The 17,828-nt window shown below is 42.5% G+C and overlaps 1 protein-coding gene and 1 long non-coding RNA gene across 13 annotated transcripts in view; one reads left to right on the top strand and one right to left on the bottom strand.

Moving 5' to 3' along the window:
• ntf3 (neurotrophin 3) overlaps window positions 1–16,160 on the top strand; it is a 40,877-nt gene extending 24,717 nt beyond the window's left edge. For both annotated transcript variants that reach the window (XM_037121257.1, XM_037121256.1), the window contains exon 2: window positions 15,038–16,160. In XM_037121257.1, coding sequence (XP_036977152.1) covers window positions 15,038–15,916 — 879 coding nt within the window. In that variant the 3' untranslated portion in view covers window positions 15,917–16,160. The remainder of the gene's footprint in view (window positions 1–15,037) is intronic.
• The window catches only part of LOC119032274, a 173,810-nt gene that overhangs the window by 123,483 nt on the left and 32,499 nt on the right, over window positions 1–17,828 (bottom strand). The window lies entirely within an intron of this gene.

Below are 17,828 nucleotides of genomic sequence, written 5' to 3'. Positions count from 1 at the left end.
AAATAGCTTAATCTTCTGCCACTTTTACTTCAGCCTTAACCTGGCTGCCGTGTTCAATTTTCCATTTCTCTTCCTCTTACCTCTTCTTCCCTGCAAATTTCAGTATATTGATGTGTCTTGTGGTGCCTCACTGCCACTTTCTTTACTCCCCTTATTCCTCCCTTTTCTGTACATGCTTCACAATATTTACTACACTTTTGACTGACAGCATAACTACACTATTTGAGGATTTAAGTTGTTGTTGAAGCTTTCTTTAACTTTCGTCCTGTATGTGTTGGTGCATTTCAATAGCATTGTTCTGATAGCTAGTTTGATACTCTGCTGTGTGGTGCTGATCAGGTACTGTAAAGTGGGATTTATTTATTTTTTTGCTGAAAAACAGGGCTGCTGGAAATGAGATTGATGAGAGTCGTAACAGTTAACTAAAAAGATGCAAGTTGTATTTTTTTCCTCTTCTCCTTACTTTTTCGAACTTCTTATCCTCCCATTACCCCCACTGGTCGGCCCTCCTCGCTGCCAGATGTCAACACGGCTGCTTTCATCATTACTTTATGTTAACCAGACGGATGGTTTGGTGTCTGTCTTGCATGAGCTAACACAAAAACCCTTTATTGCAAGTGAAAGTTCCTTTTCATGCAATTTACACCCCAAAAGAGAAAGTAAAGCCAAAATATCCCAATACATTCGTTGATTACAATGCAATCACAGTATGAGGCCCCCGAGGCTGTTGTTCAGCAGCTAGCTAACTCAGTAAGCCAAAGAACAGTGGCTGCAGCGGATTTATTCAGCAGCTAACTTTAGCACAAAGCAAATGCCCACAGCAGTAGGGAGTAACTGGTGTGCCGAGTAGCCTTTTCAAACTGAGCAATGACAAAGATGTGCTACACTCACAGTACACAGCCCATTAGCCTGCTGTTCAGAAGCTAACCCAGTAGCACTCAGTCCAAGAGCCAGAGGACTATTGAGCTGCAGAGGCTGCAACAGACTCATTCAGCAGCTACGTTAGCACAAAGAACAAGACTACAGCAGTAAGGAGTGATTGCCGTGCTAGCTAGCCGTTTTGGACTAGAGAACAATTGTGACAGCAATTTTGCTCGTGTTTACTTGTAGCCAGTTAGAGCTACACGGATGTCAGTATAGTCAGGTAGCTGGATACGGTTAGCGACTACACCAAAGTGTTGCGCTCGCAGTAGTTGCTCAGCAGCTAACTCAGTAGCACAAAACACACAGCCCCAGAGCCAGAGGACTAATGAGCCACAGAAGCGGCAACAGACTCGTTCAGCAGAGAACACTGGCACAAAGCACACCTACAGCAGTAAGGAGTAAATACTGCACCGCGTGGCCTTTTCAGACTGAAATACGCTGAACACAGCTCTTTTACTGGTGTTTAAGCGATTGTCTCCAGGTTATCCATCTGGCCAGCATGAACTTCAGGAGAGTCAGTTGAGTGGTTAGCAGAACAAGGCTGAACAGCCTTGGAGCCTTTTGTTCATAATCTAACTAAGTAGCACAAAGCACACAACCTCAGAACCAGACAAGTATAGAGCCACAACACTGGAACAGACTTTTTCAACTGCTTACATTTGCACAAAGCAAACATGCACAGCAGTGAAGAGTAATTTTTGCACCAGGTAGATTCATTTTGGACTGAGGTATTTTTGTTACAGCTATGTTGCCTGTGTTTATATGATTGTGGCATTTAACAGTCTTATATTTATGTATTCATTAGTCCAAAACGGCTAAGAGAGCTTGTTAAATTGTGTGGCTTTGGTGGGAGGCCTTGACGGGGTAGGTGGGACTTTTGGATGCTTTCAAAATATTGCTTGATCTTGCTGGTTTCTATTATGTTACCAAACCTGGCTTTAAACAATAGGTTTATTTTTTGAAGTTATTAAAATAAAGGAGGGCTTATTGCATCACCTTACCTCAGTTAACGTCCAAGAACTGGTCCGTAAACTGATCGTAGCAAGTAAAGCTCGAGATTATATCAGATTTTTTCAGTCAGTGAGCTCAGTGCAGAAATATTAAATGTCTGTTTGCCTTGAGGTGCTGAAGCCAGTGTTTTGGTTCCACGTTTCTTTTGAACTGGCCAGCGGTTATTTAAACTCCGTCCCTCATGATCCACCATGCACACCAAAACAACCGGTGATATGCACACCTGAACACAGAAAGAAACCAAAAGCACAATACATTTGATCAGGTATGCTCAGAGACAGGAAGGGTTGCTTTTCAGGCTCAGTGAGAGGCGTGCACACACTCCCGATATGTGATCAACAGTTGACTTTGATTTAGAAAGTTAAGATAAGACAAATATTAGATTCCACTAATGATCGCATGTGCAGCTTTGGTAGGTTTTTCTTGTTTGTTTGATTTTCATTGCTATTCATACTCAGTTTTTATGTTTATATGGTGTGTTTATTTATTTACCGTTTCTTGTAATTGAGCCTCTCAGCCAAAGAATTTCACATGAGTGTAATTGTACGGCTGTAGTGACAACAAACATTTTGAATCTCGAAACATAAGAGTTACAAAAACCCCAGCGTGTCTGAGGCCGCTCTTTCATGCGCGTTGGATTTACATTCCTTGAGGTGGGCCGCCATCACTCAAACGTTCAGACACGCACGCACACACACACACACACACAAACAGAACAAACCCCGACATGATCCGACTTACATCGCCACAGGCTCCACTGACTTTCTGCAGAAGTGAACAGCACAGAAGCACGTGAACACACACACACTTCTCACACACAGTCTTGCTGCATGTTCTGGTGTGTTGGTGTAGGAGATTGTTTTTGTGAGTTCTTCTTTTGTGGTGGCATGTGGCAAACATCAAAAGGCAAAATCTGAAATGTACACAAGTAGTAAAGCTACGCTGCCTGCACCGTCTTCACTGGACATGTATCCACTGTTATCATTCTATTCCATTCTATTCTAAAGTAAGAAGTGAAGCAGGGCTGCATGCAATCTTATATTTACATTTAATCATTCTGCAGCAAAATGAAAATTCTGCCATTATGTTCTCAATGTGTGCTGATGGAAAGTCGGGTGAAGTTTAGTAGTCTACAAAACATTTCTGGAGCTTTCTCCTGAACAGCTGAACTAGTTCAGGGTTCAGATGGGATGCATGCTAATGATGATGATGATGATGATAATAACAATAATACATATTATTATTATAATAATAATGATCATAATTTAATACAATAAGCTTGTCAGCACGGGTTTTACTTAAACAGGGTGTTAGCAACATCTTTTGGAATCATTTTTTTTGTTTGTTTTAGAACCCATCTAATTCAATCAAAGTCAACCTGTCATTACGAGATATGCCACTCTCAGTTTGTCTTCTTTCACATTTCAGTCCTTCCTGAAGTAAATTCACATCGTCAACATCGCCAAGGTTTGGTGAGAGGGTTCGGATGCTGTATGACCATCCTTGCTCCCTGCGGTGATCAGCATGGTCCATCCTGAACCTTCCTCCTTTATTCACACTGTTAAAAATACTGTGCAACCTACACATTTTGCCAAGATTTTGTCAGTTAAATAACTAGACTGTGATCAAGGGGGCATACATCCAGCTGGCCTGGTAGCATGTACTCAGTGTCTGTATTATGCACATGAAAAACAAAAAAACTTCCGTCTCTGCTGTCCTCACTGCTGAGGGAACCTGTGGCTGCTCCCGCCTCCACACGGAGGCTGATTATCTGCACCAATCCTTCAGGAGTTTTAAGCTCAGAGGGCAGCCTGCAGCCTCTACCCGTAGCTGCAGCAGAGTACACGCAAAAGACACATATCTGCAAATGTAACGGCAGGGAAGCTCTCCATCATGTACATCTGCTCTTTCACATGTGTGTCTACTCGCTGTGCATTTACATGCGTCTCAGTGTGCAGCAGCTCTGATCCTTAACTCAGGCGTGTGAAAGATTTACAGCTTAAGTGAGCGTGGAGAGCAGGTGAGATGAGGATCTTGGCTGTTCACCCAGCTCTCTGTTTTTTTCAGCACATGGAGGGGGAACTGGGCTGATACGCTGACGAAGGAATGATGGACAGTCTTTAATTTGGAAAATGAAAAGGTTGCTTCAAGCTTTGGAATAAAGACAGACCTACTCTTCTGTGTGCAAGTGGCTTAAGAGAAGGATGAAACCACAAGCGGATACAAATAAGAGAGAAGTGAGGATGGATATGTCAGAGGATAAAGTTAGAGGGAGGGGGAGGCGGGCTGGACACTGACCTAATGGCTCTTTAGCCTCCTAAGCTGCAGATATGACAGATGTGCAGGGGGCAACGCAAACACTGCAACTGGTCTGCAAACATTGATTTGTCTGAAAATACGACATTTTTACTTCGATTTCAGAAACGAGGCTGTGACAATCATTTCGATTTGACCTGCAAAGCACTGAATATAATACCAGTCTTGTGATGTTCGGTCAGGTGCAGTTTTTTCTTTTCTTTGAAAAGGATGTATCATGGTAAGCAGGTGGTAATTACCAAGTAACATAATTTAAATTCATTTGAAATTTGCTCTAAATTAACAATAATGACCTCAAACTTTACCCCAATATCAATAACTACTTTTATTCTGCTATTTTCCGGCATGCTGTTCATTTATAGCTGGTAATTCAACACTGGTAAACTCATCCGGCCACTAAATTGCAGTGAGTTGCTGCAGCCCAATTGTGAACTAGTTTCTGTCAAACTGCAGGTCGGTTAAGTGAGATTTTTTTGAAGCATATACATTCTCACCAGTACAACAAATGCTGATGTGTTGTTGTCTCAAAATAAAGAAAGAGCGACATTTAACTTGAGTGGTTTGAAGACAGTATCAGGCCTCAATAGGCAGTTAAGGATTACAACTTTCAGGGAAAAATTAGACCCGTGAGTCTTGATTATGAAGTCACTTTTGTCTGTAATTAACAGTATGTGGTGGCTAAGAAGAAGAACAACAACAAAAAGACATTTAAAAAAAGTTTGTTTCAAAATATAAATGGTGAAAAAAAATGTACCTGAGTTTGCTGACCTGTCATCATTTTCATAACTGCTGGGTCATTCAAGGAAATATGTTACTTGGTAACTGAAATTTGCAAACCTGTAAAATCAACTGTTACCCGAAACCTTTGAGAAACATTAAACTTCAACACGTTTTTCATTCAGCAACTGTCAAAAGCCGTCATGGACCACGCCTGCTCTCTGTGTGCGCACACCAGCAGGAAATGTTCTTTTCATGTGGAAAAATATTGCAGGAATACCAGAAATCAGTCGAGCATTAAACACTCTGAAAGAAAAATAAAGCCTTTAAAACACACTGCAGTTCCAGCATAAAGGTGTAGTTTGATGTCCTAATAGCCCTGACTGCAGTGGTTTAGCCAGGGGTGCAGCTGCTTCAGTTCGAGCCAGGTTTCTCAGAAGCTCTCATCCTAAAATGCACGCAGCACGGTTATATCAGATCTTGTCATTGCACCCGCCGGCTATTTTTCACTCAGTGGAATGGGCTATGGCATGTCTGCTATTTAATATAACCGACTGCTTGTTGCTGTTTGTCTGTTTATTCATTCAGGTTTTGTGCGACATGATTGAGCTTTAACTAATAGCATGCGATGTTAATCTTTGGATCACGCAGTGTCAGAAATTACACACCCGAGGAATTAAATAAAATGACGGTTGCATTTCTCACATTCGAAAATGTAGAAATCTTTTGAATTCACGCGCCATGCGCACGTCAAACACCAGCCACACGGCACACACACAGTGCATATTCACTAATGCTACATTTGTGTTAATCCTCCTAATGATGGGCAACTCAAACCACTTTCATTCTCATTAGAGTTTCTTCTTCATTCATCCTTTCCTTCTTTTGTCCCGACGACCAACCCCTCCTCTCCTCTGTCCCTCGCCGCTGCCTGAGGAGAACAATTATCCCAACGATTCTGACATTTGAATTGAGGAAACTGGTCCCTTTTTTTCTGGGTATAATCTCAGGACGTTGGAGTTGATGCTTTAATAGCTGCCTCATCAAGCCCTGACCTGTCCTTAAATGTCTGTCTTGCGTGCCAGCGACAGTAAAGCGAGGCGGATGAAACACTTCATCTTTACTCATGTGGTGGTTAGCGAGCCGTGATGAGTGAAACTGAGGAACATGCCTCAGGTTTACGTCACCGTTTTATGAGTTGTGAGGATGAGATGTGGGGTCAGCCACCCTGGATAGTGACTGAGAGAAGGAGACAGGAGTACCAAGTGGCTGAAGTAAGTTTCCTTAATAGGACGTTTGACAAAATCTCTCTCCGTCTACAAACTGCTCTGTTGTAATGTTGCTATTTTGAAACAGGCCCTGGAGAAATTGGCTGGCGGACAGAACTCTATACTTGTGGAAATGTTGTCTTTTGTCCATGAAGTCCATGTTTTCTTACTGATGTCTTCAGGGTTTCTTTTCTCTGACATGGAGATGTCTGCTTTCTCTCTCTCTCTCCCTGTCTTTTATTGAACTTGCAGGGTCAGTTAGGTCGTGTTGAACTTATCTGTGTATGTTTGAGATTGAAATGTTTTGGATGTGCGGTCATATGCAGGTTTAGGTTGGACACATGGTACAGAGAGAAACAGGACTAAAATAATATAACCTATATGACATACTTGATACGTGATTATATTTAGTTACGTAGATGAGGGAAGTAACTGTACCACTGACAGTTACACAAAGGATTAGAGTGCTTCTAATTACTTCTTGATTTATCTCTGCCTCCAGCCACCAATTGGTTGATGCTTGTTACCTCTGCCAAGGAGATTTTGTTTTGGGCCGTGTCATTTGGTTGGTTGGTTGGTTTGTCTGTCAGCAGGATTACACAAAAACTGCTTCATTGTTTTCCATGAAACTCGGGTGGAGGGTGGCTGTCAGCCCACAATAGACGCTATTAACTTTTGGTGCGGATCAGGAGAAAGAGGCGGATCAGAGACATCTATGTACTGTGTGAGGTTAGCATTGCTAACCAGTTAGCTCCAGGCTTGAAAAACCTCTTTCCCCCAGCACTCCAAAGCTCATCTGCTAGTGGTGTAAACATCAACAATCCCCTGGTAGTCTGGCAAAAGCAGCATGTTAGCAGAGCAGCGGTAGCTTCATCACGCCCAATCTATGTCTCCACAGGAGGCCTTCAGGCAGCGTAGAGAGCAGGTCACCAGTGTTTTGGCAGTGCTCAGAGTCCAGCCGAGAACCGTTCAGCTGCTGGCTGAAATATGAGGCACAGATGCCTCATGTGTTGATACACTGGCTGCCTATCATTCTGTGTGGCAGTAGGTAACAGGTGTGTTTTGAGCTAAATGCTAACATTTGTGCTTAGAGCTACATGATAGCAATTGCAAGCTAGCGCACCAGCCAATTGCAATGTTAAGAAGCAGATTTTTGGCAGGTAATGTTTACCTCCCTCACTATCATAGTTTAGATGTTTTGCATGCTGACATTTGTTAATGAGCACTAAATGCAGTAGAGCTGAGGCAGTTGGAAATGTCATTGGTTTATGAACCTGCAAAACCAAAGTGTTTGATGGTGGCGGTCACCAAAGCCACTTGACCACAGACAGGATAACCCTAACCCTAACCCATGTTATGGACTTAGGAATCCTCTCCAACAGTCATGACAGTGATCTTTAAGTCTGAAATCAGTTTTGGTCAAATAAACCGAACACTCATTATCGTATTCTCAGTTATGCTCTCATCTGATGAATTAAAGTGCTATAATTTGAAAACCAGCTTTGTTATCTTGAAATAATTTAAAAAAAAATCACAAGCCTAACTCAAGACGACGGCATTAAAAACAAAAATGCAAACACAGTTGTTCTCAGCTACTGGTGAGATTTTCTGATTATGTATTGAAAAATTAAATACTGACTGCGTATCAGCGGCCAGAACACAGTTCGGGTTTGTTGTTGGGTCTAGGCTTTATAATGTCAAGGATAAGATTCTGCAAGTTTTACAGTTCATTTTATCTGTGAGGCAAATATGTTGGTGTAGATTTTAACATTTAACTAATATCCATGCTAAACTAATGTCAGTCACATGGGATGCAGAAACCCTCTGGTTTTATTCAGTTCTGTGCCTATTTCGAGCCACAGTACCATCTGAATGTCACATGAAAAATAGTTTTTTCTTGAACAATTATCCAGTTAAGCATGAAGCACAATGCTCGGAGGCAAACGGTGAATTGGCTGTAAACATACTTACTATTGTGTTGATTCCCTTCTTGTTTGTTTGAGTGGGAAATTCAATGCTTACGAAAGAGGTGCTGGGTTTTGATTTTTCGATGTTCGTTTTTTCACCCTAAAAAGAACACCTTGGCAATGAGCACCAGTTACAAACTTCCTGTCCTGTACACAACTTTAAAAGATCTCTTATGACCTGTAGATGAATGTGAGGAATCCTCTGACAGTCACCTGAGGCTTCAGATGTTTCTTCTTGCCCAAACCTGCTCCTTCAGTAATACAGTATGTACACAGAGCATTTAGTCCTCAAGGTAACCAGCACATTCTGAATCAGATTCAGTTTTTAAGCTTGCTGTGGCTGATGGATCATATGGACCTTCTTGGCTACAGGGACACTTTAAATCCACCAGTTTCAACTGGTCACCTGGGTCAACGAATAGACTGAGGCTAAAGGTTGGGGTACTCTTGAAACAACTAGCTCATACAGAGATTTGTTCGAAGTTATCTCCCAGGCACTGCTCCCCCTGCTGCCATCTAGCAAAAGATACAGAAGTATCCACTGCTGTACCATCAGACTACAGAGCAGCCTCTTTCCTCAGGCTGTAAGACTCTTCATCCTCAACACTCCACTCCATACATATTTTTCAAAGATGGTGTCAAATGGGAAATAAATGAACCTCTTTATACTGTATATGCAATACTGTCATCCAGATCACAAATCTGATTGCAATCTGTTTTGCTTTTCCCTGACTACTTACAAATCAGGGTTCAGAAAGTGGTGCGCCTGAATGCACAGATCTTGGCGCTACCAGATCTGATTAGCTCATAGACGAGCGTTCCGCCATCTTAAACAGTTATGTAAGGCAACACCATTTGGACAAACCGCACACAGAACTGCAGTAAAACTGGCAATTTGTTAAGCTTACTTATTTTTCCATTTGTCAATGATGATTTAAGATGGCGATGTGTGGTTGACTGTCGTAGCATAGCACTTCATCAATGTTCATATTGCTATTACCGTGTACTGAAATTCTGTGTGTGGTTTGTCCAATTGGTGTTGCCCTACCTAGCTGTCCAAGATGGAGGACACGCTGGCTCAGGCGCTACTCAGATCAGGCAACTACTCAGATCAGGTAGTGCCACTTCACACCACACTACTACACTACAACAGCACAGTGCATATTCAGCTTGATTTTATATGTTGTAATGATGTGGAGCCACCTTTCTGCCATGTCTGAAGAAATGTGGAGAGTGATGTCTGATATCAGCGTAACTTCAGGTGTTGTTATCACCGGGGCCAGAGGCTCACTCTGCAGTTATAGCCTAGGAGAGAACACCTTTATGCCTTCTTCATATGTGATTTGAAAGCATCTTTTCAATCCATCTAATGCGTCTCAGACACATCAACATCTGTTTTTCCATTAAGATGGAATTGCATGTCCAATAATATGCATGAAGTGTAATTGGGCTTCAAGAGAACTCGAGAGAGTGTTTCAACAAAGTCATTGCCAAAGCCCTCATAAAGTGGGGAGTGTTTGAGAGTTGTAAAAATTCATGTAATCAAACCAGTAGTTTACATTTTTGCACTTGTTGCAGTGAGCAGTTACAAGTCTGGCCGTCTTTCATCAGGAAACTCTGCACATCACTGAACCTGTGAGGGTTCAGGCAGACCAGCCGGGGGGCATTGAGGGGACAGCCAGAAAACTATTTATCCATAAAATATGATCCAGTTTCACCCAAATCAGTAAAGAGGGTTGAAAATGTGTGTTTTTGTTAAGTAATCAGTGAGCGCTGGTTGATCATATTTTTGATGTGTTTCACATGGTGTTATCCCATATGTTTCACAGAGAAGCCTGGGGTGCTCAGCATTGGGATTAACATGGGATTCACATATTACACCACAAAATTTACCAAAACCACATTTCCCATGTGCAGAGTGTACATGTTTCACTTGTCCACACATTACATGCATGATTTTAGACATATGTTCACATTCGATTTCTAATGGAATTTCACAATCAGTCACAAGTATTGATGATTGCTGTTTACAACCAAGCACCTCATTTAAGTCATACTGATTTCTTAACAAAAGACTCAGCATTACCTTCCCAAATACCTTTCTGTCCATGTCTCCTGTGTTTCGTTGCCATTTTATTATGCCTGTTAACCATCAGAGACCTAAAACAAATTTTCAGTTTCACGACTCTCCCGTATTTATTTGGTTTTCCTGCACTATTCTAGCATTTACAATCAAGTGCCATACATCATTTGATTGAGGAGAGCCTTGATCAGAAAGTCTATTCAATCATTGCAGAGGTCACTGAAGTTAAAGGTTGTTTGTCAGAGAAAGATTTTACCCACTGAAAATGAACAGCAAAAGTAGTTTTGCCACAACAATTGACCATTGGCCCAGAGGAAGAAACTACATGGTATTCCTTCACGAATCAATGCTACAGAACATGAGTGCGTAATCACGTTCTCTACGGAGCCCCTGATTGCACAAGCAAGACATGCTGGATGTGGGTTAGCAGTTCAAGAGTAATCGCACATTTTACGCCAATAGCCATTTTCAGCTGCTGCCGGCTGTCTGGATCTGCTGCCCAGCCACGCTTCCTCTCCAGGGCCAAGTCTCAGCAATTGAAATCAAAACTGATTAGGGAAAGTTTCTACTACACTGTAAATCAAGCCAACCAATGTCAAGACTGAAAGACAAGGGAAATATTGTCTTTCATTATCAGCTCTGCGCTTACACAGAATAAAGCCCAGACTGTGTCTGTAAATAAAATTACCTGGATACCTTCAAAACAGATGGATTCATAATTTCCTGACAGTCTGTGGCTGCACACCAACGCATTTATTATTTTATCTTTTATCAGCATTAACATCTGTCAGCTTTTTATCTCCTTCACACAGTGACTTTCAGTGACTACATTTAATCCCTTAAACCTCAGTGTAACCAGCAAGTCCTTGTCCTAAAATAACTTCTTGTGGAGGTGAGGACGGGCAAAGTGTCCTCAGCGGGGAGGTGTTTCCTCATTTTCCTGTCCTCAATAAGTCCTAAATAAGCATTAAACACAGGACAGCATACAGTGCATACACACACTCTCATTAACACTTTGCTTGCCGAGGCGGTTATCGCTCGCCTGCTGTGCTTGGTGAACCTCCGTGAGCCCCAAATGTCAACATCATAAACTGCACTGGGGGCTTTTATAGCAGCGATTATGGCAGCGGGAGGGAAAATTAATTTGTCTGACTAAATCCAGTTTTCATGGGCCAGGCGCCTGATTAACAAAGAGACGCTTATTCATACATTTGGATTTAATAAGCAGAGCGGAGGCAAGGAAGTTGAGTGAAAACTCAAAGGTTGTGTCGGTGTCATGATGAGTGTTTAATGTCACAGTGTCAAAGTGTCATTTGATGTATTATGCACTGTCAAGGCCCTTTTAAAAGGACAAACATATTATAGTTCCTGTTTCCTTAGTGTTGTTTTTATGTATTCATTAAAGACAAACTTCTACTGGAATCCAGGAGCAGTGTGGAAAACAGGCTGCAGCAGAATGACGACATTACTAGTTTAAGGGATTTTGTATGAAGCTGGGGTTGAGGGTAAAATTCCAATCAGTCACATCTGCTTGTCTTAAAGGTGCACCATGTAGTTTTGAGGAATACATTTTAATTTCTGTCATGAAGATCTTCACTGGCTGAATTTTCCCATCCTAAAACTTTCTTCATTTTTATCACTGAATAAACAAACTGACCTCAAACACAATCTGATACTTCTTTTACTTTGTTTATATGTGGCGGACCCTGCCACCTTTATAGCTTCAAACAGTGTTCAGGGGACCATATGGTCCTCTGACAACAGCTTGTTTATACAGTGACGGAAAATGTGTTTATTCTCCAAAGCCCCAACTTTACAAAGCCCAGATATATTATTGTGATATGATACAAAATACTTTATTGTTCCCCCCAAAGAAAAATTCTCTAGGACTCAAAATTACGAAATTAATTTATGGCAAAATAAACTACAACAAAGCAGCACCAGCTGTGTCAGTCACAACAATGAATTGCACATAACATATATTGCAGCAACCCCGTGATAATTAATTAATAAATAAAGCACAAAGGTAGGTGATGTATTTTTTTGCATTCAGCATGCTGTGGTACCAATATTAGCTTCTACCACTGTCTGTGTGTGGGTCCCACAGTTTTTGTTCAGTCCAGCTCTTTACATTTGTGAAAAAAGTTGTCAAGCCTTGTGTGACTCCAGAGGGAGGTGTGTGAAGTCTGAAAAATGGCCTCACTTGAGTCAGCATCAGTTGAGAATGAAGAAAAAACAAAAGTTGCTGTGGTGTTTGACAGAGGTGCGCCTTCATCTCTGTGTTGTGCTGTGGATGTATCAGTATGCAATTTGTTCCTTTTTAACAGGGGCTGGATGGACACAGTTCATTTCGCTCTGTCCCTGCACTCCCCTGGCTACTTGAGAATTAAGAGGAGGCTCAGTTAGCAGCGCGTGTCCCATGTGCAGAGGCCTTGTGGCACTGCAGCGGCTGTGTCACCCCCCCCCTCACCCTGATACCTGTCATCTCCTCAGCTGTCCTATCAGGAAAACCAAGCAAAGCCAAACAAATACTGCGTGCGAGTATGTGTGAGTGCACATGACTTTGTTGTGTGTGTGTGTTTGCAATTTACATTCTGTAGACACACACACAGAAATTACTTGTTACGACAACAAAGCTGTGCACATCTGTGTGTGTGTGTGTGCGTGCATGTCTGTTCTGAGTCATTGACTACAAGGTGACATTGCTACTGAACAGATGCCCCTCCCTCCCTCCGTCCAACAGCAGCTGTGTCATCCAGCCGTAACATCGCTGATGGGAACAAGTCACCTCTTTTTGTTCGGAGCCGTCTGTTTGTCCATCGTCACTCACCACCTTTTTCCTGTCGTGTACTCGGAGGCATTTGAGCCATTACTTGTCATGCAAAGGTTCAGAAAACACGCGTGTTTGCAATGGATTGCAACATAAATAACAACGTCCCTGATACAAAAACTCGCACATCGCCACCTGCTTATCTGTGGGAATACTATAATTACACCAGATGGCACAGAGGAAAAGTATGCCTTTACTTCATCATACATTGTATACATTTTTTAAACACACTGGTGTTTAATAGCAAGAATATCAGGTACTGTCAGGGCAGGACCAGCAGCTGTTTTGAGTGAAAAAAGCTCTGATAAACCCACTGCATGCTAACCTGTTCTGTAGCAGCTCACAGACTAATGCTGATGTTGCTCTGTGTCTGCCTGATACGTAATTCAGTTTACAAATGTGTTGGCCATATTAACTCAATGACAACACTAGAAGACTGTGGCTGCAGCTAGATGCTACTGATGTGTGGCTCTTTATGAATGAGGGTTCGTTTGTGACCTTTCCTGGGGGAAAAAATGTTTGGAAACGACCAAAAGCTGTTAAAAAACACTTTCCTGAGGCTTACACCAACAGAACGCCAATGCTGGCTGGGACTAAAGGTGATGCATAAACATCTGCTTTTGTGTGACTGCACAGACGCAGCTCAACACAACAATATGTTGAATCTTCACGGGGCGTTTTAACTCTGCAACACTAAAACAAACAGAAAAAACGTGGGACTCATGCATAGATGAGAAGGTGCACCCAATCAAATGACAGAGGTATTATCACTTCTAACGGCACCACCACTCAGGACGTAAGCCAAAAGATGACATACTGTTGTAGGAATGGACGCTTTAGGTAGGGCCAGGTTTCGCAACAGTAACTCCACCAATTTCCCACATTCAGGTGTTTACAGTAAGAGTGTTTGGGGAGTAGAACTACATATGGAAATAAAGAGGAGTATAAAGCCTTTCGTGGCTCCATAAGTTGCGTCCAATGATGTCAGTCAGGGTTTGTGCTGTGGTTGATGTCGGCAAAGGCACACTGATCCCATTGCACTATTACACAGTTGGATTCATAATGGACAATTGATCAAAGTTGATACTAAAGAACTAGATGTCACCTTTTCCCTCACATGTATTCCTCTTACTTCCTTCCAAACAGACCTTATCCACAATGCAACATAACCACTGAGTGACATCACTGGAAGTAAGGACGAGATCAGATCACATGAAAGGCTTTTAACTACTTTTTTTTTCAAAAATGCAATAGTACTCCCCAATGTCTGACTTTAACTTTTAACATTAATAGACTTTAATGTGTAAAAATTGGTGGAGTTACCCTTAACACGTTCACCTTTCAGTGTCTCTTTAATTATGCGACAGTTTTGGGTTAGAGCAGTAAACCAGCCTTCCTGCTGGTCTGGGGAATCGAACTAGAGACTGCACAACTACTATGAAATTACTTCTGAGGTTCACAGGGTCGTGATTTCCCCTCCATAACTGCACCAACTGACACGGCTGAGAGAGAGACAGAGCCAGAGACACATCATGAAAAATATGTGTGTGTGAGCCAGGTTTTATTTTGCACTTAACGCTCGAGCCAAGCCTTCCCATGTACTAGTCTGTACAGAATTGTGGATTTTGTTTTCGGGCCTCATGGTTTTTCTATATGCAGCAGCACATTAGTTCCCATGTGTGTCCATTACAAAACATTCACATTGTGGTGGCTCGGTTGAAGCCAAAGGTTCCCACAAATCCTGAAAAGCTTCACAACTTCATCTCCCCCCCACGGTTTCTCTTCTTATAGACGTTCCTTTTTTGAGCGACATAATGATAATGACATAAGGATAAACTCTGGATGTGTAAGTCAGTGAATGTGTTCTAAATTCTGTAAGGAAGAAAACTTTTTAAATCTCTCTCTCTGTCTGTCCTTGCAGATCTTACAGGTGAATCTAGTGATGTCCATCCTGCTGTATGTGATGGTCCTCGTGTACCTCTATGGTATCCAGGCAACCAACATGGACAGCAGTCGCCAGGGGCAACAGCAGCAGCAGCCGAGCCCTGACCCCTTAAATTCGCTCATCATCCAGCTGCTTCAGGCCGACCTGACGAGGGGGAGGACCAGGGGGAACCAGAGCCAACAGGGGAAAAACCGGGACACTGAGCCCCACGACCCGCTGCCTCCCCTCCTCGCTGCAAACTTTCCTTTGGGGGAGCAGGGCGATGCGGAGCAGTGGGGGGCCGGGGGTCGCAGCGGAGGGAGCAGCGACGTCATTGACCAACAGTTGATGATGTTGAACACAGACCTTCTCAGGCAGCACAAGCGGTACAACTCGCCTCGAGTGCTGCTGAGCGACCGGCTGCCATTGCAGCCGCCGCCGCTGTACCTCGCTGACGATTTTGTTAGCGGTGGACTTGATGGCGGGGCGGCGGGAAATAAGACTCGAAAGAAGCGGTACGCTGAGCACAAGAGCTATCGCGGGGAATACTCCGTGTGCGACAGCGAGAGTCAGTGGGTGACGGATAAAACCCAAGCAGTGGACACCAGGGGGGATCCGGTTACTGTTCTGGCAAAAATTAAAACTAGTGCCACGCAGGACATCAAACAGTACTTTTACGAGACGCGCTGTCGGACCCCCAGGCCCTTCAAAGGTGGCTGCAGGGGCATTGACGACAAGAACTGGAACTCGCAGTGCAAGACAACACAGACGTACGTTCGAGCGCTGACGCAAGTTCGCAACTCGGTGGGCTGGAGGTGGATACGCATAGACACTTCTTGTGTGTGCGCATTGTCAAGGAAACGTCACAGGACGTAAACAAAACAATTCAAGCCCTGCTGAGGATTACCTGTTTGGAATTCTACTTCCTGTATAGGATTTTATTTCCTGTTCACAGTGCTCCCTGCCACAGGATTATGCATCATGGTGGTGAAGAGCGACATTCTGCTATACAGTGACACTTCTACTGAAGAAATCTTTGGTCCATTTAACTGATATTTCACATGAATTTGCTGCAAATCCACAAAACCGGCACTGTGCCGCTATTATGGAAGAACTCGTCTGAGAGGGGTCGGGGTGGGAGGGAGTGAGCGTGTGAGGGGGAACTGTACATATAAATTATTTAAATTATATGAAATGCATGTAGTTTATACATGTTAATCTATCTATATATGACGTATGAATATATTTGTGTTATTTATTTAAAGAAGTCCTCTTCAAAATGATTTTAAAAAAAAAGTCTATAAAAAAGGAACGAAACAAGCTATGAACTCGTTTTGAGGCTATAATACAGAGCTGGGCTGCAAAGGTGCTTCACAGTAAGACTTTACATGTGCCTTGACCAGTGTGGCTGCAGAGCAGAGACATAGGACATGGTAACTCACAGACAGCAGTTGCCGCAAATGTTATGGGGTGAACCTTAAAGGTTACAGAGTTCAGGGACCTGTCCTCTTTCACTTTGGAATCATTCCTATAATCCAAAGGTTCCATGTTTCCGGGGTTCCGGCAATCCCAGGTTACTATGTTTCCATGGTGCTACTGCATGTTCCCAGGATCACATGTTCCCCTGTACAACATATGTGCTCTACCAGGGTCCTATGCTTCTTTGGTCCAATGTTTCCACGGTTCCATGTTTCCAAGGTCCTATGTTCCCGGGGGTTAAGGTTTTGACTCCAACACTAACAAAAGGGTTCATGTTCATCAACATAATATTGGACTGAGAAAAATAGTACCCATAGAACAAAGGACTTTGGGAACTTAGGGACCCTAGAAACACAGGAACTTGGTAATTAAGGGAACCTGGGAACATAGGACCTAGGGAACTTAGAGACCTGAGGAACATAGTTTTGCTTACATCCCCCTGGGCTAGTACGTGGCCCGAATTCTAAGCATTACCCCTTAAAGTGACAAATATATCCTAAGTTTTAAGGTATCCTAGGACCAAAACACAGATTTGAGATTTTGATTGACCAAATATATACATTTACACAACGTTCACATTTGATCCTACTGTTATGTTGTAAGACACTATGAGTCCATTCATTCCTCTGGGAGACAATTTTGACAAATTAAACATAGAAGTTCCTCTTGTGGAATCTGCTGGCAGTGACTGACAGATTTAAGAGAATCCAACTGTTTGGTTTTCCTCAGACCACGTTGACTCTGTTCACAACGTTTTTACTCTCAACTGTTGTCATGAGCTGTTTTTTTTTGTTTGTTTTTTTTTCCTGTTAATAAAAAACTATATTTCTTAAATTTGGAAACATTTCATTAACAAGGGCCATTTCAATTTTTGAAAAATTGAACATGGTGACAAAGATCACATTATGTAGGTGATATATCATATTACTTCAAGACAATACAGTCATCCTTCCTTTGTATGGTTGTTACCTATTATCTACATTGCTACATTAAAGAACTTCAGCATGAACCAACAGTCGTGTGGCCACAGCCAGGACAGATAAGTCAAGCGGTTAGTTTTTATGTCCTCCTGGACATCATAAGCTTTGTCCTTTAAGTTTCCTCAAACATGTCTAGTGGGGATTCCCAGTTATGTCAGTGACTTCTAGGGAGTCCACAGTTCAGCCAGTGGTAGAGACAGTGATGGTTGTTCGAAGGTCTGATCAATAGTCATTTATTCTGCTATCTGATCAGATGTTTTACACTTCAGTTATCTCACCAGTTACAGCACACAGAGAGAGGATGAAGGCATCAGATGGAGCTAAATGGG

This window comes from Acanthopagrus latus, chromosome 14 (assembly GCF_904848185.1).
Source record: "Acanthopagrus latus isolate v.2019 chromosome 14, fAcaLat1.1, whole genome shotgun sequence".
Classification (NCBI taxonomy): domain Eukaryota; kingdom Metazoa; phylum Chordata; class Actinopteri; order Spariformes; family Sparidae; genus Acanthopagrus; species Acanthopagrus latus.
The sequence above is the reverse complement of the archived record's forward strand: the minus strand, read 5'-3'. Positions and strand labels throughout refer to the sequence as shown.